Source organism: Colletotrichum godetiae (assembly GCF_030913485.1).
Source record: "Colletotrichum godetiae strain CBS 193.32 chromosome Unknown BDP55scaffold_1, whole genome shotgun sequence".
In the NCBI taxonomy this organism is placed as follows: Eukaryota; Fungi; Ascomycota; class Sordariomycetes; order Glomerellales; family Glomerellaceae; genus Colletotrichum; species Colletotrichum godetiae.
The window spans coordinates 972,233-995,657 of record NW_026851249.1 but is presented as its reverse complement, the minus strand read 5'-3'; the positions used below and the strand labels follow the sequence as shown (position 1 = coordinate 995,657).

Sequence of the window (23,425 nt, the reverse complement as noted above, 5' to 3'; positions counted from 1 at the left end):
CCTCGATCGGGAGTCGAAACTCGTATGGTGACTGGTTGAGCGATGGAGATACGTTGTCCAGCGTGGGATGCTGACACGGACGAGAGGCGCAAGACCACCTCCTCCGGCTCACCCACACCGACGGCCGGGCGGGTACCGACTACCGTGCCGCGCCGATGTGTTTTGTCAGGACCGATTGCCGGGACCACATACACTAGGCCAAGCCGACTAGTGGCCCGGGCGGAATCACGTCTTATGGCATCATCATGGCGAACTTACACCAGCGTTTCTGTTCAACAACAAGATCTCCCTCCTTTGAGCCCCTATTTTCGACAGCGCTCATCGTGAATTAGATACTGAGGAGATCATCAACTTCGGTAGTCACGGAGGAGGAGCCCGGCCCCAAATATCTATACTTTGAACGTCACGGCTCCCGGCTTTCGGGGCCGGCTGTTGGGGAAAGTTTGCCATTGTCAACATCCACTCCGGCGTCCGGGGCGATGGCGCAATTGCGGGATGTTCGACGGTACGGAGCAACCCCTGCGACCCATAACCAATCATACTGCACAGTCTTCATCACGAAAGGTTTAGCGTCGATGTCGTGATTGCTCCCAGACCACGCCTCTTGCTTAGAGATGCAAATTCCTCAGCGCTTGTTCAATGCGGTGCTCCAAACAAGCTGCGATTGCGCAATAGTTGGGAAGCGGGCTCTGGTGGTCCGTCGCTTTTCCCTCAGTCCCTCTCGGCCTTTGGTTTGATCGGAGGCTGTTGTCTGAGAATGGGTTGGAAAGCAAATTAGTAATGTTGCTTGGTGATGCCCTGTGCCCAACATGAACAAATCCTCCTCTTCCCGCCTCTTTAACTCGCGGTGTAAGTTCTGCCTGCCTTAAGTGCCTCTTGTCCTCATAAAACAACTACTGCCTTCCTCCTCTTCTCTGATCCGAACATCTGAACTCTTCCCCAACTCCAGCATCTTGCGTCATTTACCTTTTTCCATCTTGCCTCTTGATCCAGGCCTTCTCGAGTGAAATATACCCCGGGTTTTCAACACACACCCTCTTACAACCACTACTCGTCATATACCCGTGGTGCCTTGCAACCACACTCTGTTCCGCTCGTCAACCCCCCTCCGTCAACTCTACACCACCTCACACACAATGTCTGCCGTTGCTGAGCCCACAACCCAGACGTCCTCCGTCGAGTCGTCTCCTCGGTTGAACGCCGTCGACGCTGCAAAGCTCGATCGCACCGAAGTCGAGTCCGGATACGGTTCCGCCACAGATGCCTCATCGACGTCGTCGTCCATCCCCGCGCTCCCCTTGATCTCCCTCACCCAACCCCACCTGAAGCACCTCAACGACCAGCTCGAGAACATGCACCCCCTCGACATCCTTCGCTTCTCAAAGATTATGTTCCCCAACCTCTTCCAGTCGACGGCCTTTGGTCTCACTGGCCTCGTCACCCTCGACATGCTCTCCAAGATCCAAAAGGAGAACCCCTCCGCCGCTAACGTCGACCTCATCTTCCTCGACACCCTCTACCACTTCAAGGAGACCCACACCCTCGTCGACCGCATCCAGGAGCGCTACCCCAACGTCGCCCTTCACATCTTCAAGCCCTACGGCGTCGCCTCCACCGAGGAATTCGAGGCCATGTACGGCCCCAAGCTGTGGGAGACCGAGGCCGAGATGTACGACTGGATCGCAAAGGTCGAGCCCCTCCAGCGCGCCTACCAGGAGCTCGGCGTCGCCGCCATCCTCACCGGTCGCCGCCGCTCCCAGGGCGGCGCCCGCGACAAGATGCCCGTCATCGAGGTCGACGACGAGCGCGGCGTCATCAAGATCAACCCCATGGCCAGCTGGTCCTTCAAGCAGGTCCAGGAGTACATCAAGACCCACAACGTCCCCTACAACGACCTTCTCGACCAGGGGTACAAGTCCGTCGGCGACTGGCACTCCACCGTCCCCGTCAAGGAGGGCGAGGACGAGCGCGCCGGCCGCTGGAAGGGCCAGCAGAAGACCGAGTGCGGCATCCACAACAAGAAGTCGCGCTACGCGCAGTACCTCGAGGAGATGGAGCGCAAGGCCGTCGAGGCCAAGGGCGCCGCTCCTGCGTCGTCGACTGAGGCGGCAGAGAAGGGCGAGGCGGCCATCGCTCCTGTCGTCAAGGCCGAGAAGGAGGAGCAGGCTATCGCGTCGATCTAGAAGCGCTTTTGGCTCTGTCGCGAGCGGTTTCGGATGTTCTTTTGTTTTTATTAATGACCTGTATATACATGATGCATGACGGCGTTTAGGGAGCAAACAACAAAAGTCAAGGGACGGTACGGGACAGCATGCAGGCGTTCCGGATGGATCCGGGCCAAGGGCCAGGAGGTATCTCGCATTCAGCAGATACTAGATTCTACTTGGTAGATAGCATAAGCAAAAGACATTATGAATCAATCACATCGATCAAACTAAGAGATCTTGAGTGAGACGTGACGTGAGAAAGAAACGTGGTGAGGCTCTAATCTCTGTGTCCCACAGAGACCCCGCATTCGGAGGATTAGTGGAAACCAAGGACAGCATATCCTAAGACCGTAACAGAAATGCGTGTAAACTTGGTGTGGCAAAGATAAACTACTGACATGTGGTCTACAAAGCTTAATTTTTCATATCTAGATTGGTTCAGATGACATCTCGTGACCACTTTCCAAACCCACTCACGATGGATTACTCATATCACATTGTAGCTATCGTATAATTATCCCCTACTCAAATTTGGATGTCTTTTAACCCCAGGAACAACAGGTGTATCACTGCGTTGGATAGAAAATACGAAATGCTTAGACTTCATTCATAGCCCCAGGATGACGAGACTGAAAGGATATTAAGCTGGATTACAAACATCTTCTGAGTTTCTTAGGAGAAACTCATGAATGGACCTCACAGGAAACTATTTGCTCATACAGAGTAGTCTCTCTTCCAAGTCTCACCCAACTTGGATGAAATCTGATGTTCTCTGCTCAAAGCCCCCCGGTCGGCCCTGACTAACAATGAATGATGTTCGTGGCCAGGGCAGATTTTGAAATTTGTAAGAAATGTGACTTCACTGCCTTCCAACGATCATGCACGATGAGATCCGAAAAGGAGTGCTGTTTCTTTTCCAGGCTAGTCATGAGATATAAGTGGCAGTCAACGAGTCGATGAATGTTCAAGCAGTTTGCATAGCTCATAGGACAAGAATTCATGATATCTTCGCTCATTAAAATCCCTTCTGCGTCTATTATGAATGATCTCTCTTCTCGGCCAATACTAGAATAGCGTTAATTCAACACCTGAATGACCTCAGGATATTCGAATGCTCTTGTAGGCACCATCGAGATCAGATGATGCAACGGACACCCGCGGTCTCTAAGTCATTTATCCGGACGTGCCTCAATGGAGTGCACCGCATGTTCAGACTCACCCGAGTTCTCCCCTGTATCAAACCAGGAAAACAATCAACAACACTGAATCATAGTCATTCGATGAGTAGTATACCGCAGGCTCTGGACATCCAAGATACCGGCGCCGTCGGGCGAATGAGGGGGCATCTACACGCAAAAGCTAGGTACATCGATCACCGACTTGGCAGAGGTCAAGTCAGATTATATATTAAAAACACAACACCATTCGCGCCAAATAACTTGATTCAACGAAGATGTTCTCTGGTTCACTTTCCCAGGGTGGCATCGGATGGTAGGGTAATATACAACAAGCTTGGGTTGGTTCACCGGCTCCCGTCCCGAAAACACACCGTGTATAGAGGTCACGTTTCACACGGTAGAGGTACCTCACAGAACTCACGACCGCACACTTTTTCATCTCACATGAGTCTGACTGCGGGCAGACTTCACTTACACGCAGTCCGGTGACGAAAACCATCTCAACGCCCAACGCACGCCCGACCCCCCTGTCTTCTTCATCTCACAGCGACCGAATTAGTCAAGCTGCAGAAAGGAACTATTCAGGGCCATCAAGGATTTCTTCCCAGGTTTAGAAGCAAAGGAGCACAACCCTCTCCGTTGAAGAAACCCCACCACAAGGAACCCGAAGTTCAAGTCGCGTACCCGTCTACCATTACCAAGTCTACGCAAGGCACAGGGAACATACCATGGCGCCGCAGCAGAAGAAACAAGGTCACCAACAACTGCCCGTCCCACCGGCAACCTTCACCTCCCGCAAACACAAGATTCTGGAACAGCTCAGCGTGCCTGATGCCGAGTACACCGACGCCTCGCCCAAGGGATCCGTGGACGTCGGCATCCGCGAGCTGATTGACGAGCTCAACGCCCTCGACGGACTCGTCACAACTAGCAGCTGCGCGGGGCGCGTCAGCGTGTTTCTCGAGGGTCGCAAGGCGGGAGGGGCTGCGGGAACGGACCAGGGGACAGCAGCAGCTGTAGTCTCATCATCTTCTCAAGACGATCAAGGCAATGATGATACTGCCCCTACCACCGCAGTCCTAGAGACGATAGCTGGACCCGGCGGAAAGGGAGGCGGAGGCACGTGGCTGTTCGTATCGCACGATCCCGTCTCCGAAACGCACGACAACGACGAGGATCTACTGCGCCTGTTTGGTCTCGTGGACGAAGACGCGGGAAGAGGAACAGGAAAAGAACCCGGACAGGCTGTCGGAGTATCGGGTCGCTCTCAGTCTGGGCGACGGAAGCGGCTTGTTCACTTCAAATTCGAACCCATGGTATGCAAGGCCGTTCCCATTTCTCTCATGCATAATTTCATTTACTCTTACATATACACTACTAACCTCACTCGTCCTCATGCCGAGGCAATGTCACACCTCCAAACGTCCCCTTCCTTACACACGTATCCTGCGCAGCAATGAAACTCACATGACTGACACATACATCTCCCCCGCATAGATCCTTCATGTCCTCACAGCATCTCTATCCCACGCCCAGCTCCTCCTAAAATGCGCCCTCACAGCCGGCTTCCGCGAAAGCGGCGCTTTGAACCTCCTCCCCTCCGCATCACAAGACGATACCGCAACCTCAACCTCAGCCTCGTCGTCACCACCCGTGACACCGATGGTAGGCGTGAGAACAATGGGCCTCGCCCTCGAATCTCTCATCGGCTACGTCGATGAAGACGTCAACGATGTTGCCGAGGGCAGCGTACGCCGTCACTGCACCGTCACGCCAGACTACCTCCGCGACCTACTCCACATCGCCAACGAGCGCTTCGTAGAGAACGCCGCCCGCATCGCGCGGTTCCGCACCGCTTTGCAGGAGGCCGTTGCTGGTCCCCCGCTTAAAGTGGGCGAGGGCGGTGCCGCGTGGGAGGAGGCCGATGCCAGGAGGGAGCGGAAGAGGGCTGAGGGTCTAAGGCGGAAGGAGGAGGTGTTGGCTGCTAGACAGCAGATGACGCAGCAGGCTCCGTCAGAGGGTCAGGACCCGATAGAGCTCGTAGCTGAAGTATGAAGCAAAAGAAATAAAGACTTTCATTAGGAGGAACTTGTGATGTGAACCAAAATTCATTCGCCATCTATACACTTTGTTTTCTCTCATATCGTTTGCCCGCCAGTAGCATGTTGTTACACTTTCACGTCCTACTGCCATGCCTCTTTTCTTGATCCAGCGTATCTCTCTTAACCCTCCCCTCATGGCTCACAAGAAACGCAAATAAGAAACCAACCCCTCCCAATCCGTCTCCCACTCTGCAGAGACAGACCTAGAGAAGAAGTCCAATAACGACCCCCCACTCCCATTCCCCAAACTCACGAAACAATCTTCTCAACCCACCCCTTCTCTAACCTCTTCACCTCCACCTTGAAAGCCTCAACCTCCTGCCAGCAATCGAGCGGCCGGCGATCATTATCCCGCAGACACCGCACAACATTACCGCGTGCCGTCTCCACCGCCTCGGGCAAATCGCGCACCTTTTTGCGCTCGGCCAGCTTGGCGCGAAGGGCCTCGACCTCCTTCTTGACGCTCTCGTGGCTGCGCTGGCCCTCGGGCGCGGGCTTGTCTTCGCCGGCAATCTTGTCGTGGGCGAGGCGGAGGGCTTCGGATTCCTTGGCTTGGAGACGCTTCAGCTCCTCGGCGACGCGGCGCTGGATTTGGATCTCGGTGAGTTGCGTGCGGGATGCGTCGGTCTGTTTTTGTTCGGCGAGAGAACAGAGCTCGGTGGTTAGCTTTTTCTTCCTTTTTTTTTTTTTTTTTTTGGATGTTCTGCTTCTTGCGGGAATAGATGCGCCCCCAAAGGGGGGAGGTATGGAAGGTGGAAACGGAGAGCTAGGGTCCGATTGGGAAAATGATGAAGAGCTCTTCATCGGGAGATGTTCGGTTCATTGGGAGGAGGGTGGTAATTACCTCATGGCTGGTCTGCAGGGACTCGACGAGGTCGTGGGAGATGCCGCTGGGCGAGCTGCTGCGCGAATCTTGGAATCAGCCGAACGGATTCTGTTGAACGGAGAGGGTGCACCCGACGCAGGGGGCAATTGGGATGAACTTACGCCTTCCACAGATGTGGAGGCGTGCTGGAGGACGGCTTGGACTCGCTGACACCCATGATTGCGGCCTCAATGGCTGAGAGAGGTGATTTGAATGTTTGGCCGTGATGGTATGGAATTTTCCGGACCGTGACATGCGGTCGTCAAGCTGCAAGCTCCGATGGGCCGGCAAAGGTGCACGTGATAGCAATTGCCTTTGACGACCTTAGTCATCAGACTGGCACGGGCCAGAGCGTTATGGTATCATTCACCATCCCTTGATGCTGTCTGCTTACCTAAGGCATTTACGGCCGACAGCGGGATTTCGGGCCACAATCCAGAAAGATGTCGTGAGTTTTCGGACAGCTGTTGCGGACTGGTGCCGATTTCTGACTGTCCACCCACACTGTCTTACCCACAGCACGCAGTTTCTGAACATTGTTCTGGAATCTTTTGGAGACGAGCACTATCTCCCTAACCAGTGGCCGGCCACATCCACATCAATGACCCCCGCGCTCCTACCACGCGGCCCTTGGACTAGGTATCTCATCATCCCATCATGTTTCAAGGATCGCAGTCAACAGATAGGCGGAGTTGGCAGATGGGGGGTTATCCAAGTTCGCATTCTGGTTCATCAAGATTGAGACAGCACGGCTATCTCGGTCAGATCCATGAAGCGCACCGAGTAGAAGCGCTCACGAACTCCCCCATGGGCGTTGGGCTGCTACCGAGCCCAAGATAGGTGTGCATGCTTCGGCGCCAAGAGGGCGGCAGGGGAAAAAAGGAAGGAGAAGATATCGTGATGAGGAGCTAGTCGCAGAAGAGAAGCGTCTGCGTACAGATAGAGACTAGAGTGACCAAGTGAAGATGAGGAAATTTGAACAAATCTCACGAACCGTCCGAATATCTCGGCTTCATCTGCACGCGTTTGTGTGCTAATGCATGTCAACGCTCACCTGAAGCGGACGGGGCCTGCAATATCGTTGAAACGATAGGTCACCGAACAAGCAAATGACTTCATGGGGGCATCCCCTCTTCGCCCACCGCACGTCTGCAGTCTTCCAGGCCTCCTCCTGGGTCTCCTCCGAGTTCTCCTACTAGGCATGTTGGTAGGTTGCTGACGCCTTGCAGTGGGCGGCTCGCCTCCTTCGCAGAATCCCCTCGGCCCCTCTAGATACTGCGGCCCATCTGGTCGACCCGGCCAGGCGGTTGCGAGGAAGCCCAGTATCCATGGTGGACGTTGAACTTGGAGCCTGGCCCAGAAGAGGGAGGAAGCCTCTTTACGGAATCTGGCTCCGAGGCCAAGTGCTGGGATGTTCGGGTGTGTTAATTTGTTTGCAACGACGCTTAACAGGGACTCCCCGCTGAACTGAGCTGGACCCCCGGTGGGCACGGCTGCGCCGTCACATCCCGCAATTTGTATGCGGCTGGACGAGAATTGCGAGGTCTAAAGGCGCACTTGAAGAAAATTCGCTGGTGGTTTGAAGGGGACGAGAACGTGGGATGGGTTGCCCAGTCGGCTCATCGCCCCGTCTCTCTGATGGAGCTCCTTGTGAATACCCTCGACGAAGTACTGTCTATCTAGGCTTTTTTGCTTGGTTGCTGTTCGGGGGCCATGCGAGGGCCGGGGTGCCCTACGCCAAAAGGGTTGATTGCTATCAAGATCAGACTGAGCTTTGGCTCCTGGCAGGCCACACAGACTCCGCGAACTGCAGGAGTGACAGCAGTCCTCGCTGACAAGCGTGTGAGTTTAAATTTCATTGAGGGGTAGACAACGTCTGTCAAACAGCCGACCGAATGAGTTTAGTAGTGCTGGAGATCTAGGTAACGTTCGATTGCGATCCCTCGGTTAGAGGGGAGATGAGGAAGGGATATCGTTGATACCAGTCGTGGTGGTAAAAGGAAGAAGGCTACGGATACTTTGTTGTCTGGTAGATGAGTTGAGAGCACGGTTAACTCCGGAGCGGTACCATGAGGTGAATGCCACGGCAGAATCGGCCGAGAGGGGCGGCACAGCGTTATGCCTGAGACGCGAATTGATGACTTAGATGAGGGGCTGATTCACATGCTCAGACAGCTTGAGTGATGAATGGGTGGTGGGTTAGGCTTTCGAACTCCTTTGGGAATTCCCTTCTCCTTTGGATATCCATCAGTCCATCAGTTCGTCATCATCCGAGCGTCAATTGCCGTGTCTTCCAGAATTCCGGGAGGGAGGGAAATGGTTGGGTCCCAAATGGATACGACGATAGCTGCGCATGTTATGGCCCCGGTTTGTGCTCAACGTCTGTGTCACCGTTCCACACCACATCGGAATCCGGATGCCTTCTGATACACTAGTATGCAGAACTGAGAGTAGCCTGTGTTGGTGGCCTCGTGGCGCTGGACCGAACGGTTTTGGTCTCGGCTTGGATCTCAACTCAGTGAACCAGATGAAGCCTGGCGCCAAACAGAGCCCGAAGATGCGGATGACCGATGGGGACCAACGGGAATCCAAACGGATGAGGTATTGCGGATACTATCAATGATGTCTCTGGTTTTGGCTCTCTGCCTCTAGAGACATCGGCCGGCTGGACAAGTCGATTCGAACGGTTGGCCTATGGGATCACAAAGAGGAGACCACGAAGGGCACGAGGTCTTTTGGATTGAAATGTCGGTGGCCCAGCCAATGGTTGGAATTTCTTTTGGTTCATCTCAACGTGTTCCTTGGCGGCTGGGCAGAGGAGAGCCTTGTTGGACAGTGGATGAGAGGTCAAGAAGAGACCCGAGAGACCCGTCGTGTTCGGTCGCTTCGGTGCAAGTCGAAAAGTCTTGCAGCTTCGTGCCATGTGCGAAGCCGAGAAGGCATGTCGAGTTCAGGTTCAGTCGGACCCATGGAAGCAGCAGCAAATCAGCAACGGCTCATGAAAAGGATTGGTCGTTGTGCTTGGCATCTTGGGCGAGCTGGCCCAGCTAGCACTAGCCGATAGGTCGACTGGTCGAGGGCGAGCATTCACCCGAACCCCCATCCTTGTTCGTCCGGTCTCTTCCCCTGTCATTTCCTAGCCTGTGTCTGTTCGCCCCTGGATGAGGGCCCCTGGCTGGCTGTCAAGCCCTCTGAGAGGCCTAGTTGGCCCAGTTCAGTCAGCAACGCTGCCACACTGTCAAGCCAAAGAACTGATTTTGGCCACTCAAATCGCTCAGGGGTCGGGACGATGGCGAAAAGCCTGGAAACACTGTGCCATTCAGACTGCGCGTTTGGCCAGGAGCGATGGCTCGGCGGAATCGCCCAGCAGAAGCCAAGGGAGCTGCAGTGGCCAGTTGCAGCGGTGTCCTGAGTTACCGAGCCATTAACAATCAACGGAGTCTGCAATTGTAGTGTACAGCGAGCACACCTTGTTCTGGCGTGGGCCAGATTGAAGTGCCTTTGATCTGTAGACACTGAAGACCCCGAATCCCTGATTTTGGGATGACCGAGGCGTAGGGTGAGACCGGTTGCGATGTGAGATTATGACGATGAAGGAGAGAACATGCCATCCCTCAGCATTCCATCCGTCCCAAGATACAGAGATTCGACGACGAATGGTCCCCGGAAGAACGATTAAGGTGCCGGGTTGTCAACAGACGAGGGAAGCGAATGAAAATCATGGTAATCAACGCGGCCGAGTAGCCAGGGGCCACCCCTTCAGCCTCAGCGAACGGTAACACTGGATCTCAATGATTGGCGACCAGGGATCGACTCCCTCTGAGCCTGTCCCTGCGTGTACAGAATAAAGTGCCTGTGTACGGAGTACGTATCCCCCGGTCAGTGTCATCCCTGCATTTGCCCGTGAGCGACTTGCCTTTTCTTGACCGCTGGCCATGAACCCCCTCCTTTTTTATCCCACTCTCACCTCAGTCTTGCACAAAGCGCGAAGTCCCTTTGCTTCCCTGGGTTAGTCCTGTTCCTGCGTCGTTGACTTGCGTTTCGTTCTCCATTGGCCATCTCCGCTGGGGTCATCAGTTGGCACTGGCATGAGCAACACCGGTGCGTGGGTCGATGTGCAAGGCGCAGTGATTCCATTCCAGCAACCAAAGGATCGGAAGAGGGTTAGACTGACAGCTCGGTGGGCACATGTGGTCTTGGTACCCTTGGAGTTGCTCCTCTTTTTGACCATTGAGTTGAGAATTGCGCGTCTGCAGTACTCTATACGGTTCAGGTGGTAGGACTGGAATTGGTATCAAGCTGACAAGGCAAGTCGCACGTAGCCGCGGAGTGAGAAAAGGGGTACATGGCTAGCGCACCGCGTATGTGAGAGCAACGCAGGTACCAAGCTGTGCCATGCCATGCCATGCCCGACCTTGGTTCGTCGTCTCGTTCGTGCGAATGCTCGGCAGGTCATTGGCGCAGGAGTCCCCGTATCTGTATCTGTATCCTGGTTTGGCAACGGATACTTGCCGAAGCCAGCTGGGAGTGCTGGAGCCTGCGTGTACCTGCGAATAGATGAGCAAGAAGCTGGCAGAAACCAGTCAAGCGTGGGCTGTGAGGTCCAGTCGATCCAGTCATTCCCGTTTGCCCTTGCACGCCACCACAGATCCAGGGGGATTTGGGAATGGACCATGTTGCCCTTCCCAGCTAGAGCCCAGCAGCATCCAGTCCAGGCCGCCCCAAGAGGAGCCAGAGCCTATGTACCTTGGAGTCTTGGACCTTGGTACATAGTAGGAGAGGAGCCTCTCGGCGGCGCTACCAGCCTACCGTGGGTGCGTGGATCCCCCCCCGGCCTCGTCGTGGCTCGCAGGAGGTCCTTCATGGCCCGTCCCAGGCAGTCTCTTAAAAGTACCTTAATCGCCCTCTCCACGCCCGGTGATCCCAACCACTCTCTGTTTTTCCCTCGCCCGTTGTCACGCTGACTCTCTTCGGTCTCCTTTCGGTGAGACGGTACGTTTTCGACTGGAATTCTGGAATTCAACTATTATTTTCTTCTTTGCAAAAGAGAGGCTGGACAACACTCGACGACGTCACACGTATTCTTCTTTTTTTGGTGGATACCGATTTGGACTTGTTTCGAGGAACAAAGGACTGAGCAATAGGAAAAAGAGACAGAGCAAGAGCGCGAAACATACAGCAGGGGGAACCGAACATCTGAGGTCATTGGACGAACACCCACCACCACCACCAACACCAAACGCCAGGCAAAAACGGAAACAACGACCGTTGAACCCGACCCTTCCAACCTCACTCTGGAACTTACAACCACATCACCACCCTCTCTGCACCTTCCTTCCCTCACGCTCTTTTTTCTTGCTCTTTGCACCGTTTGCACCTTCCTTGAAAACATTTTCCACATTCACTAAAAACCACGTGAGATACGTCGCTTGTTGATCACACGCCCCCCCTCCCTTTCAGCAAATCAGCGCTCGGTTTCTGCTTTCGAATATCGAACAAACCACACGCTCGTTCTTTCCCATTCAATCCAAACTCCGTCAGCGGCGGTGTACACTCGTTTTTCTCTCATTCCAAGACAACACCCAAAAAAGATCGCGCTACGCATCACATTCAAGCCATTGTCAACGTCTTCGTTGTCTTGTTTTACTTCATTTTCGTCATCCAGCAATCCGGGCATTTTCAGCTTTTTTGAAAATCCCCATCACTCACTCACCTGCTCAAATTCTCCACACTCGACAGAAGAAATTCCGGCTCCTCAATTCCGAAAAGGACGCGGCACGAGACACTGCGAAGGAACCACCTGAGAGACGCACAATATATTGACGTTGCTTCGTCCCCCGTCTTCTCATACGTCAACTTCAGCCACCTGCCTTCTCTCAATCTGTTCAACCGGCTGCTGCTCGGCCAGATTCAGATCGACCTTGCCTTGATTTGGATCGCCAATACTCCGACCGCTCTCGCTTCCAGAGAAACGATCAGCACAAGGGTATCGACGCAAAAACCATCCGGACTTTTCTTCCACTGGCTGACTTGACCTACCGTCATTCAGCTTCGCACATCACTCACCTCGAGGTTGGACGCATTCCTCAGTGACTCGGTCTCCTGCAGCACCTCGACTCATCACACGTCACCGTCGACACTGTGCTGATACTTACAAAGGCTTCTGCTTCACTTCTTCGGAACAGGCCTGCTATCCCCCGTTCTTTCTTTGTCACTTTGCTCTCGATCCGAAGCACAATGATATTGTGACCGACCGGCACTATCGATAACAATCCGACTTCTCGCTCTCGCGCCTGTAGGACCTTTCTAGTAGACTAAGTAGTAGCCTAGCCAAACCGAACGAGGCTATCTGGCTCACTTCCTCGGGAGAAACGAATACCCCTTCACCTTTCATACTCGACTTTTGAGATTTACAGCAAACACAAACAACACATCCGACCAAATGGATTCTCACCGGCGCAGGATCGCCGGCCTGGTGGCGGATCTTATCCCCACCCAGATCCTTCAACAGCGTGCTCATGCCGCCGCCACGACGGGAGCGGCCGAGGCCTCCTCCACCATCTCTCCTTACCACTCCAACCTTGCCGGTGTCAACCAGCCCGTCAACATGCTGTTCAAGGACATGCTCTGGGCTAGCTTCGGTGGAATGGCAATCCTCGTCCTCGTCATCACCATCAGTCGCATTCTTTGGGCCCAGCTTCGTCACGTCTCCGCCATGTCTGTTGAGGGTGAGAGGCAAAACTACTGGAAGACGGCTCAGTGGAACTGGATGCCCAGCTTAAAGAAACATCTCATGTACGCTCCTCTCTGGAACAAGCGCCACAACAAGGAAATCAAGCTCTCGAGCGCTATTGGCATCGGCACGTTGCCCTCTCGCATGCACAGCGTCATCCTCGGATTCTACATCGCCAGCAACATGATTTACATGTTCTTCCTGAACTGGGAGAATGCCAACCTGTACTCTTTCTGCGCCGAACTCCGTGGTCGCTCCGGCACCCTATCCGTCGTCAACATGGTGCCGCTCATCATTCTTGCCGGCCGTAACAACCCGTTGATCGGCATGCTTCACGTCAGCTTCGACACCTACAACCTTCTCCACCGCTGGGTTGGTCGCATGTCCGTCATCGAGGCTGTCCTTCACACTGTTGCCTGGTTGATTGTCCAGATCGCCGACAGCGGATGGGATGGCGTTTGGCATAGAATGTCCAACGAGCTCTTCATCGGCTCGGGCATGGCTGGGACGCTCGCTCTCATCGTCATCATGATCCTGTCATTCTCCCCCGTTCGCCACGCTTTCTACGAGACCTTCCTCAACGTCCACATCATCCTCGCTTTCTTCATCTTCCTGATGACGTACATCCACTGCGCCGTCGCTGGTCTCCCGGGTGGCCTTCCTCAACTACCCTGGATGATTGCTATCTTCATCCTCTGGTTCCTTGAGCGCATGGCCCGCATTGTTCGTGTCGCTTACATGAACTGGTCTGACCGCGGTACCACCGACGCCATTGTTGAGGCTGTCCCTGGCGAGTGCACTCGTGTCACCATGAACCTCCCACGCTACGTCGACGTCAAGCCTGGCACCCACGCCTACCTGCGCTTCAAAGACATCCGCCCTTGGGACTGCCACCCCTTCTCCATTGGCTGGGTTGAGCACATCCCTGATCACCGCTCGCTGCCTCTCGGCGTGGACGAGGAGAAGGCTACGCTTACCGCCATTGACAAGAAGAACACGACGACCTCCATCTCTTTCATCATTGGTGCTCAGAGCGGCTTCACTCGCGATCTCTACAACGTTGCCCGCCAGAGCGGTGACCGCGCCATTCGCATGAAGGCTTGTGTCGAAGGTCCCTACAGTGGCCATCACTCACTCGACTCATACGGTCACGCTGTTCTCTTCGCTGGCGCCACTGGCATCACCCACGGTATCTCCTACCTCAAGCCCCTCATCGATGGCTACAACAACGGCAGCGTTGCCACGAGACGCATCACCCTCGTCTGGATCGTCCGTGACTACGAGGCCCTTGAGTGGGTTCGCCCCTGGATGGATACTATCCTTCGCCTTCCCAACCGGAAGGATATCCTCCGTATCCAGCTATACATCACTCGCCCTCAGAACTCTCAGCAGATTGTTTCTGCATCCAACACGGTTCAGATGTTCCCTGGTCGCCCCAACATCCCTCTGATTATGAAGCGTGAGGTATCGGAGCAGCAGGGCGCCATGTGTGTCCACATCTGCGGCCCCGGTGCTCTCGCTGACGATGTGAGATCTGCTGTGAGAGAGGTGCAAGATGAGGGCACAGTAGTTGACTTTGTGGAGGAGAGTTTCACGTGGTAGAGGGAAGAAGAGGAAGAAAGATACCCCACAACGAATCCGAAGTGGACATGATTTTCAAATCTTTGGGCGTCAACGGTACCAAGCGGGGAAAAGCGCAGTGTTTTTACCATCTCTTTTTATTGCGGATCATCAGGATCAGATCGACAGGACATGCTTCTCACGGCCGATGCCTTGTCTCTAATGGCTCGCTCTCTTCTAACTGTGTACATATTTCTCACACCAACTCTTTGAGGCTGAACACATGGATGAAAAGGTGGACTTTGGACACCCTTTCTCTCTACGGTTGCCTCTGGCAGTTTTTTCTGGTCTCCCCAGGTTTTCTGGGAAGACATTTTGTCTAATTGTTGGACGTATATATCCCCCCCACACACAGACTTACATCTCCCGCTGCGAGACAAAGCAGAGGGTTGATGTGACCCTGTCGTTGTAAATAGCACCCGCCTGCCATGAAGATAGACCTACCTAGACGAAGACGTCAAATCAGATTTCAAACAAATCTGCCGTTCCCTGGCTGACCATTAAGTGACCTCGCGTGTACTCTGACCAACGTGACGAAGAAGTAACCCATGGCGACTGTAGCTCTAGTTTCTCAACGTATATCAGATATCGTCGCTTCACGCGTTCTCAGTCAAGGTTAGCCTGTGTGGCCCCAGAAAGGGAGTTCAGAGGGCGACTTGTCAGCCACAACCTCCGCATCATAATTACTCATAGTGTCTAGGGTCGCACTTGCTAGACGACGTTGCCAACTACCACTCTCTCGAATAAGGAAGTCGCAAGTGGATGTGCGGAGTCTGAGACATCTGGTTCATCTAGTCCAGCTGTGACTCAGTCCATGACGGAGCTGGCGTGGCCAAGTCAGCCAAGCGGCTGGAGTAGCACGAGGATGGCTGTTTTCATGCGGATATCATACATTGCAATCCGATCCTGGATTCAATTCGTGCTACACTGCCAAGGTCCTGTAGTTGACGTAAGTACTCTGGGAGTTGAGATTACATCTTTAAAGAGGGCTTTAGACTACCAGCCGGGAGGTAATGACCCTCATTGACAGGCTGTGGGGTTATCCATCGTGGAAAGCATCGGCTTTGTGAGAGACCCCAGAACCTAGAAGGCTGCAAGCCAGCCGCAACAAGTCAAATCCAACCTCATCCATTGGAAAGTTTGGTTCCCTTCGATCAGCCTCATCGATCCTGGAGAGTCGCGGTGAAGGGGTTGAACGTGCGATGCAAACCGAGCCGGTCATCGGCGGGGGGGCTCAAAGGGTGTGGGACCCGGCCCCTCTCCGAACCACCACATGGCACACGATAAGTTGAACCGTGGGGTTCCTGCGGAAAACTTGAATAATTTGCGAGCGATGTTCGGAGATGGCTTGGGATGACACGGACGGTTAGGTTCGGCATATGTTCAATGAGAAGTCGTCCCCTTGCACTGTTGATTATCAAACTTGGCTTTCAGATTGAATAGCGAGCTTGCTGCTGTAGGTAGTGGATTCCAAGTGTTCTGGAAGCGCATTGTGTGGCCGAGCTCTGCAAGGAGTGACCGTCTTCTTGGAGCACCTTGGATGGTGAGAACGAGTCAGTTCATGCAGCCTCTACCAAGGATTTGAGAAATCAGACGAAGGCCAGAGCAGAACCGATAGGAGTTTGCAGTTCTGAGTACACACAATTGTTGGCGTGACGGCCGAGTAATAACCGTCTTAAAACAGCCCATTGGTCGCGATGACAACATACCTAGCCTGCCCGTCGTGGACGGTTGCTGCCCGCCTGCAGTTTGCGCAACTTCCAACCCCGCCATCCGCAACCGGTGACACCGGCCAATTAGGGCCGTTGAATGTCGTCCAGAGGGCGTCCGAGAGGGCGTGATGTGGGGTCTGTGTGCACGGGCACTTGCCCCGCCTTGACATTGAATTTGGAGAAAGAGCGAAGGAGGGTAAAAAAAAAAAGTAAAAAATATTTTTTGAGGAAAAAAATAAAGATTGGTTTGGCAATTGCGGCTGGTGCGACTGCCTTTGTCCAATGCGAAGGAGCTGGGCAGCGATTTGCGGCCCTGCGCTGCGGGAAAGGGCAGATTGCATGTGCATCCATCCAATAGCTAATACTTGCCTTCGTAGTGCCTTCTTCAATTTTCCCCGGCCGGCATGCGGGACGGGATAGACGTCTTCTGAGGTGTACGGTGACAGGCAATGGAACGACAGGAAGTGGAGTGATGGGACAGACCAGACATGCGCGTGGCCGCTCTAATGACAAGATTCCATCCAATCCAGCACAATAAAAATTGAAATGGGCATAACAGCAAGCGATTGAAGCATAGCCGGCGTGTAAGGAAAGGTACGTACGTCTGGGCCACTCCCTTCCCGTAAAGCCGTTTCTGATGGAGGGGGGGGTCGGCCATGGCTCTCCACGTCCTCCGTGCTCGTAATCCCCGGATCTTTGCGACTACGAACTTTGTGACTCAATTCTTTTTTCCCCCTTCCCGTTCTTCCCTTCCACCCCTGACTGTGAATTACAATCCCAACGACTGTTCTTCTACAAATACTCTCTTTAGCTTCTGATCTTTTTTGCTTCTACCCGCAGGTCAAGCTATTCTCTCTCTCGTCTTCTCCAAACCAAACTGTGACGCCATCCCACCAGGAACAGATCCGCCCCTCCATTCATCACCTGGAAATCTGCCCCGCACTCGCCCAAGATGCCCATGTAGGTGACTCAATTGCCGCCCAAAAACCACACGAGAAACCAGACACAAGCTGCCTTGGAGATTTTAGACTGACATTGATCTGGCTAGGCTCAAGGAACCGTGGAAGAAGTACAAGCCCTTCCCGGCTCTTAACCTCCCGGACCGTCAATGGCCCTCCAAGACCATCACAAAAGCCCCTCGCTGGCTGTCGACCGACTTGCGCGATGGCAACCAGAGCTTGGTTGACCCAATGGTTTGTCTTCCCCAAGGTCCCTCCGATGTCTCGTAAAGGCGACACTAACATGGCTTTCCTGCACAGAACGGTGACGAGAAGTGGCGCTACTTCAAGATGCTGTGCGACCTGGGCTACAAGGAAATCGAAGTCTCCTTCCCCTCTGCCTCGCAAACCGACTTCGACTTCACCCGCCGCCTCATCGAGACCCCCGGCGCCATCCCCGATGATGTATACCTTCAGGTCCTCTCCCCCTGCCGCGAGGACCTCATCAAGAGGACAGTAGAGTCCCTCAAGGGCGCCAAGAACGCCATCGTCCACATCTACCTTGCCACGAGCGAGTGCTTCCGGAGGGTAGTCTTTGGCTTCACCGAAGACGAGAGCGTCGAGCTCGCAGTCAAGTGCGCCAAGCTGGTGCGCTCCCTGACCAAGGACGACCCCTCGCAGTCCGGCACAAATTGGCAGTTCGAGTTCAGCCCAGAGACCTTCTCCGACAGCTCCCCCGAGTTCGTCGTCCGCATCTGCGAGGCCGTCAAGGCCGCCTGGGAGCCCACCGTCGAGGTGCCCATCATCTTCAACCTCCCCGCCACCGTCGAGATGTCCACCCCCAACGTCTACGCCGACCAGATTGAGTTCTTCTGCAGAAACGTCACCGAGCGCGAGAAGATTGCCGTCTCCCTCCACCCACACAACGACCGCGGATGTGCCGTCGCTGCTGCAGAGCTGGCCCAGATGGCCGGCGCCGACCGTGTCGAGGGCTGTCTCTTTGGTAACGGCGAGCGCACCGGCAACGTCGACCTCGTCACCCTCGGCCTGAACCTGTACACCCAGGGCGTCCACCCTAACGTCGACTTCTCGGACCTGAACCGCGTCATCGACATGGTCGAGGTCTGCAACAAGATTCCCGTCCACCCCCGCGCCCCCTATGGCGGCTCCCTCGTCGTCTGCGCCTTCTCCGGCTCCCACCAGGACGCCATCAAGAAGGGCTTCCAAGTCCGCGACGCGACCGTCAAGTCCAACGACGAGCACTGGCAGATCCCTTACCTGCCCCTCGACCCCACCGACATTGGCCGCACCTACGAGGCCATCATCCGCGTCAACTCCCAGTCCGGCAAGGGCGGCGCCGCCTGGATCATCCTCCGCAAGCTCCAGCTCGATCTCCCCCGCGGCCTGCAAGTCGCCTTCTCCAAGGTCGTCCAGGACAAGGCCGACCAGCTCGGTCGCGAGCTCCTTTCGGACGAGATCACAGACCTCTTCGAGTCGACATACTACCTCCACGACAACCCGCGCTTCACCATGCTCGACTACAGCATCGCAAACGACCGCTCGCAGTCTCCGGCGCCGCCCCAGCCCGGCAAGACCCAGGACACAAAGAACCTCAAGCGTGTGTTTGAGGGCGTCGTCTCCATCGACGGCAAGGAGTACAAGCTGCGCGGCCGCGGCAACGGTCCGATTTCCAGCTTGGCCAACGCCCTCAAGAGCGTGGGCGTCACCCTGGATGTCGAGGACTATAAGGAGCACGCCATTGGTGCCGGCCGTGATGTCAAAGCCGCCACGTACATTGAGTGCACAGCCACGGGCACCAAGCAAAAGTACTGGGGTATCGGTATCCACGAGGATGTGGTCCAGAGTTCTCTGACGGCCTTGTTGAGTGCTGCCAGCAACGTAAGTCAAGCCTCTTTGATGTCTCTACATGGTGTTCTCATGAGTTCTAATCATTGTCATTCCAGTTTGTCGGCAGCCGTCCCGGAAGCCCCATCGTTGCGAAGCCCATTCCCTCAAGATCCTTGAGCCAGGAGCTGGACCTCGAGACACCGAACGGAACCAACGGCGAGGTACCGAGTGTTGTCTCCGTCCTGGAAGAGAAGGCGAACGGCTTGTAAGGGAAGGAAGGGCTATACGGTAACGGATAATTGTTTTGTTTTTCAAGCATATAGGGACATGAGAAAAGTTTGGTTCAAAATGCATATCCGGGGCAGAAAGAGAGGTCACAGAACAAAAAGGACAAATGAATGGCATGTATGATGAGATGATATTCTGTCGCATGTCGATTACCGGTGATGAAGTAGCAAGGCTGAAAAGCTCTGTGTTCTCTTATACTGGTTGATTATATCAATGGAAAGCACGTCTCAAATCTTGCTGATAGGTTCCTTCTCATTGACCAACCCGGAGCTGAAGGTGAGATGACGGGAATCGAAGACATGGATCGCACGGAGCTCATGTTTTCGAGATCCTCGCGTATCTGTTTTTCTCCCTAGCTATCTCCTGTCTTCTCCGATCAACGATGGGATTCAGTGGACGACTGCGATGAGGTCCCAAAGTTCTCGTAGGTGTCTTCTTACTCATACATAAATACAGGATAATTGAAGTAAATCAGAGCCCAGCAAGCACCTTGGCAACGCTTGGTTTCTAGGTGTACAAGGCCTAAGACAGACGCTGCGACTGCGAGAAATCAATCTTCCTGGTCTTCGCTAGACAGAGCCTTGCCTGACCTCGCTGGTCGTCTTGAGGATGTACACGGTAGGTAACAGAAGGTACCTTACTTTATGTGTCTATAATTACGCTCTATCTGCCTCCTACACTATATTCTAGGATGAATACCCCTAGAGTGAAGAACGAGGTAGGAGTCAATGTGCTTTTAGAAGTTGCCCTGGAGCTTCAATCTGGTATGGAGAGTACAAAGATAGCCCATGTCACCATAAGTGGACATCGACGGCATCGAATCAAAGAAATGACTTCGTCGATCACACGTCAAGACGCAATGTTCGTCTTGCACCTGGGCCTTCGCTGGTAGCCTGGCGAGGGAAGAATAGATGTGGCGGTAGAGGGGTTTTATAGGTCTGGGCCGACCTCCATTGGGACTATTCAGCCCAATACAGATACATACACTGATATTTGGGATCCTGGATTAACAGCAGCGTCGGTGGCAGACTTCGCTCGATGTAGTCCCAGGACGTATCGGGGGCCGATGATCATGCCATGGTTCGCGTTTGCTCCATCACCTGGTAATGGACGCGCGCTGTGCTTCAAGACCAGATGCCTGTCGATTACTGATGTAGAGATCCAACCTCTTCTCGGAGTCCTGGGTCAATCAGTCTTTGCTCACGACACTGGTCCTTCCCCCCCTCTTCATTCTAAGACGTGTACTGCTTGTTTTCGCCACATCAGAGCGGATTCCTCCATAACATAAAGGAGGTTGACCCGCGCTCAGGGTTCCTTTCTCTTCCAAGCACGCCAACATTGTGGCTCGGTGTTATTAGGAAGAGCATATTCGGCTCAGCGTTGTTACTGAAGTCCGTCCAGCGCAGAGATTCCGGTCGTGGACGAGAAAGTGCGAGCATAAGAATCAAGGGAAGAGGATCAAAAGTAGTGTTTGTAAGAGCAGGCCTCCATCATAGATAAAGTAATTTTCATGGGATATAATGAGGAATGGAGACACAAAATCATGACAGGCTGCCATAGTGGTAAGTGTTTGCAAGGGATTAGGGGTTGAGCTGGGCTTCAAAAGTCATCGCACTCCCTACAATACGTCACCTGTGCGAAGTTACCATGAATGGATGACTCTTCATCTCCTGTTCCTCTTGGAAAGGCTGGAGCAGCTCAATAGCGTCTGGGGGCTGCCACCCATTCATCTCCGACGGCGACCATGAGTCTTTTTACAGAGCCCGAGTACTCTTGACCTGGGCTTCGCCCCTCTCAACTGCGGCGAGTCAAATCACACGAAGAGCACACAAGATGGCATGGTTAATGCGGATTTTGGAAGACTACGTGTGGCGAGGTATGCATCCGAATTGAGATTCTCTCAATACACTGTTGTTGCAAATGAGGGATGAAGGACGCGAATGAGTGTTGAGTGCGACAGGCAGCCGGCCGTTGCTACTGATGATGTCTTCCGACCTCAGGATGCATGAGTACATACCTTGTGAAGTGCCGGGTGAGCTTAGGAGCTAGCCTAGGTATCTATGCCCGGAAAACATAATCGAGTTGAGAATGGAAACAACAAGTATCTACATCATTAAAACGTTTCAGAGCATATCACGAGGCGTACTTGACGGGCCATTCATATTGCGGAAACCGACCTTGACCTTCTTGGTATCGTGCCCCCAACATCAAGTAGGGTTTCATCAACCAGGTAATCGGCTCAACTCCAGCAAGCCAAGATCCACGGAATTTTATTGAATCCTTCATTGATTCGTGCCCACAGAATAGTCAGATGACCAGGAGTTGCGAAGTGAGTCGCGGGGGTTCAATTTGAGCCAAGGCAGGCGAGTAGGCGCTCGGATCCAGGTGCCTGGGAAAGAGATGACGTCGGGCTAACACCTTTTTGCGGGCTCGGATGGTGCCTGTCACCCCAACCGGACCGGCAGCAACCACAGGGCACAAAGCAGCAGCCTTACGCACCTGCATTATTTGGGTTCGGTAAGAAGCAAACAGTCGTCTCAAGACACCCCCGAATGTGGTCTTTATCTCAACACCGTCGGTACTTTTTGCCCTGTCTCCCGTTCCCTAGCGAGAGTAAGGTAGGCACGGAACATGGGCCGAGAAGAGGGGCAGCAGCGTTGGATTGGGCTGCTGACCATCAACCTGGCTGAGCAAGGGGCATCTCGTATTTTGTGTCTTTTTGCTGCAGTTTTAGAGTCCAGTGAATAAAGGCCATTTCAGTTTTGAATTTATGCATTCTCCACGAGCCGTGTCTCTGTCAGGAAAAAACATAGCTGACTCTTCCATTGACTCTGAGAGGGAACGAAGCGAAGGGGGCAAAGGGCAGCCCGGCAACGCCAGGCGCAGCTGCAGCCCTGACGCCCCATTGTGAGTCTGCCCGTCTATTGTGTGGGGTTTCTCGCCTGATGAGGTTAGCCTCACTGTTTGTCTTTTCGGTGTTGGTGAGATGAATCCGGGCGGAGATGGGAGTAGAGACTGGAGACACAATACTGTGGGATCTGAAGAGACTTTGTATTCTGGTGTTGAAGACGCCAAACGAAAAGTATGGAGGGATGAGCGCCTAACTCCTACCTAGTCCCAGGGAACCGTCGGATACGTACAGGAGAGGCGGGACCACACGGTGTCAAAGACATGCCGCAATAGGAAAGGAAAAAAACAGAATGCCTCATTCATTATTTTGATTCACTTTCTGCCCCTCCCCGCCCTCGGTTGATTCATATTTTGGCCGAAAGTTCAGTAGGTATCCCCCCCGGCTCGTGTGAACGGTCGGTCCATCCAGAGACGCCTGAAAAGCAACATCCAAACGGACTTGCAGTGCCGTTGAAGATGTAACAATGTCCACAGACATAGGGAGAAGGAGTGTTTCTCGTTTCCGTGCCTTCCTCGTCAGTTCAAGGAGGTAAGGTAGCCAACAATTTCTAAAAGTGCAGGTGCAGACGAAGCTAGAAGCAGACGGAAACGACCCCTCTTCGGTTTTGTGCATCAGAAACCTCTCTCCTTCCCCACACTCATTTAACGTCCTATTTTTTTTTCCTCAGTCGTTTCTTTTTTACCCTTGCTCCTATCGGCTGGCCACCGTCGGGTCACCTTGCCAGCCTGTAGAAAGTGGCGGTTTTACATGTCCATGCCAGGTACCTCTTGGAGCTGCGTATCCCGCACTGTAAGGTATTGTCTTTTGGTATCAGTACTCCGTAGAAAAGAAGGCGCAAGACCTTGCTGCACCTAAGCAAGAGGATGAACTAAAAAAACAGAAAGGTGACGACTAGACATCCACTGCTGCTGGTGACCTTCCTCAGGGGATCACCTACCTATGCGTATTCACCGCCCATTGTATGCTGTCTCTAATGCTCCCGCTGTCACCACCATCCCCCCCTTCCTGGATTCTCCTCTATTG

The 23,425-nt window shown here is 53.8% G+C and overlaps 7 protein-coding genes across 7 annotated transcripts; 6 read left to right on the top strand and 1 right to left on the bottom strand.

Annotated features, from left to right (window-relative positions):
- Nucleotides 1-1,136: 1,136 nt before the first annotated feature.
- On the top strand, nucleotides 1,137-2,183 carry BDP55DRAFT_539233 (phosphoadenosine phosphosulfate reductase; the record flags this gene model as incomplete). The annotated part of the gene is made up of 1 exon (XM_060568015.1): nucleotides 1,137-2,183. One exon carries the CDS (start codon nucleotides 1,137-1,139, stop codon nucleotides 2,181-2,183), a length of 1,047 nt encoding a protein of 348 aa, XP_060436878.1.
- Nucleotides 2,184-3,842: 1,659 nt separating this feature from the next.
- On the top strand, nucleotides 3,843-5,473 carry BDP55DRAFT_640579 (methyltransferase TYW3-domain-containing protein). Its single transcript, XM_060573345.1, has 2 exons — nucleotides 3,843-4,701; nucleotides 4,883-5,473. Exons 1-2 carry the CDS (start codon nucleotides 4,114-4,116, stop codon nucleotides 5,438-5,440), a joined length of 1,146 nt encoding a protein of 381 aa, XP_060436877.1. The 5' UTR covers nucleotides 3,843-4,113; the 3' UTR covers nucleotides 5,441-5,473.
- Nucleotides 5,474-6,611, bottom strand: BDP55DRAFT_640576 (uncharacterized protein). Its single transcript, XM_060573344.1, has 3 exons — nucleotides 6,475-6,611; nucleotides 6,332-6,389; nucleotides 5,474-6,114 (listed from the first exon to the last, which is right to left on the bottom strand). Exons 1-3 carry the CDS (start codon nucleotides 6,528-6,530, stop codon nucleotides 5,737-5,739), a joined length of 492 nt encoding a protein of 163 aa, XP_060436876.1. The 5' UTR covers nucleotides 6,531-6,611; the 3' UTR covers nucleotides 5,474-5,736.
- Nucleotides 6,612-7,469: 858 nt separating this feature from the next.
- On the top strand, nucleotides 7,470-8,035 carry BDP55DRAFT_625369 (uncharacterized protein; the record flags this gene model as incomplete). The annotated part of the gene is made up of 3 exons (XM_060571466.1): nucleotides 7,470-7,559; nucleotides 7,625-7,771; nucleotides 7,805-8,035. The coding sequence occupies 3 exons, from the start codon at nucleotides 7,470-7,472 to the stop codon at nucleotides 8,033-8,035; spliced, it is 468 nt and encodes a 155-aa protein (XP_060436875.1).
- Nucleotides 8,036-10,752: 2,717 nt separating this feature from the next.
- Nucleotides 10,753-11,316, top strand: BDP55DRAFT_625368 (uncharacterized protein; the record flags this gene model as incomplete). The annotated part of the gene is made up of 1 exon (XM_060571465.1): nucleotides 10,753-11,316. One exon carries the CDS (start codon nucleotides 10,753-10,755, stop codon nucleotides 11,314-11,316), a length of 564 nt encoding a protein of 187 aa, XP_060436874.1.
- A 1,478-nt stretch (nucleotides 11,317-12,794) lies between these two features.
- Nucleotides 12,795-14,687, top strand: BDP55DRAFT_722367 (ferric reductase like transmembrane component; the record flags this gene model as incomplete). Its single annotated transcript, XM_060578595.1, has 1 exon — nucleotides 12,795-14,687. One exon carries the CDS (start codon nucleotides 12,795-12,797, stop codon nucleotides 14,685-14,687), a length of 1,893 nt encoding a protein of 630 aa, XP_060436873.1.
- Nucleotides 14,688-17,369: 2,682 nt separating this feature from the next.
- BDP55DRAFT_722366 (2-isopropylmalate synthase) lies at nucleotides 17,370-19,472 on the top strand (the record flags this gene model as incomplete). The annotated part of the gene is made up of 4 exons (XM_060578594.1): nucleotides 17,370-17,377; nucleotides 17,466-17,610; nucleotides 17,677-19,254; nucleotides 19,320-19,472. 4 exons carry the CDS (start codon nucleotides 17,370-17,372, stop codon nucleotides 19,470-19,472), a joined length of 1,884 nt encoding a protein of 627 aa, XP_060436872.1.
- Nucleotides 19,473-23,425: the final 3,953 nt, after the last annotated feature.

Bases quoted from the DNA above. Each gene is read 5' to 3' on its own strand.
- BDP55DRAFT_640579 (XM_060573345.1), top strand. From the start codon at position 4,114: ATGGCGCCGCAGCAGAAGAAACAAGGTCACCAACAACTGCCCGTCCCA. The intron at 4,702-4,882 runs GTATGCAAGGCC...TCCCCCGCATAG, and splicing joins ACTTCAAATTCGAACCCATG to ATCCTTCATGTCCTCACAGC.
- BDP55DRAFT_640576 (XM_060573344.1), bottom strand. From the start codon at position 6,530: ATGGGTGTCAGCGAGTCCAAGCCGTCCTCCAGCACGCCTCCACATCTG. The intron at 6,390-6,474 runs GTAAGTTCATCC...AGATTCGCGCAG, and splicing joins CCTCCACATCTGTGGAAGGC to CAGCTCGCCCAGCGGCATCT. The intron at 6,115-6,331 runs GTAATTACCACC...GAACAAAAACAG, and splicing joins CCCTGCAGACCAGCCATGAG to ACCGACGCATCCCGCACGCA.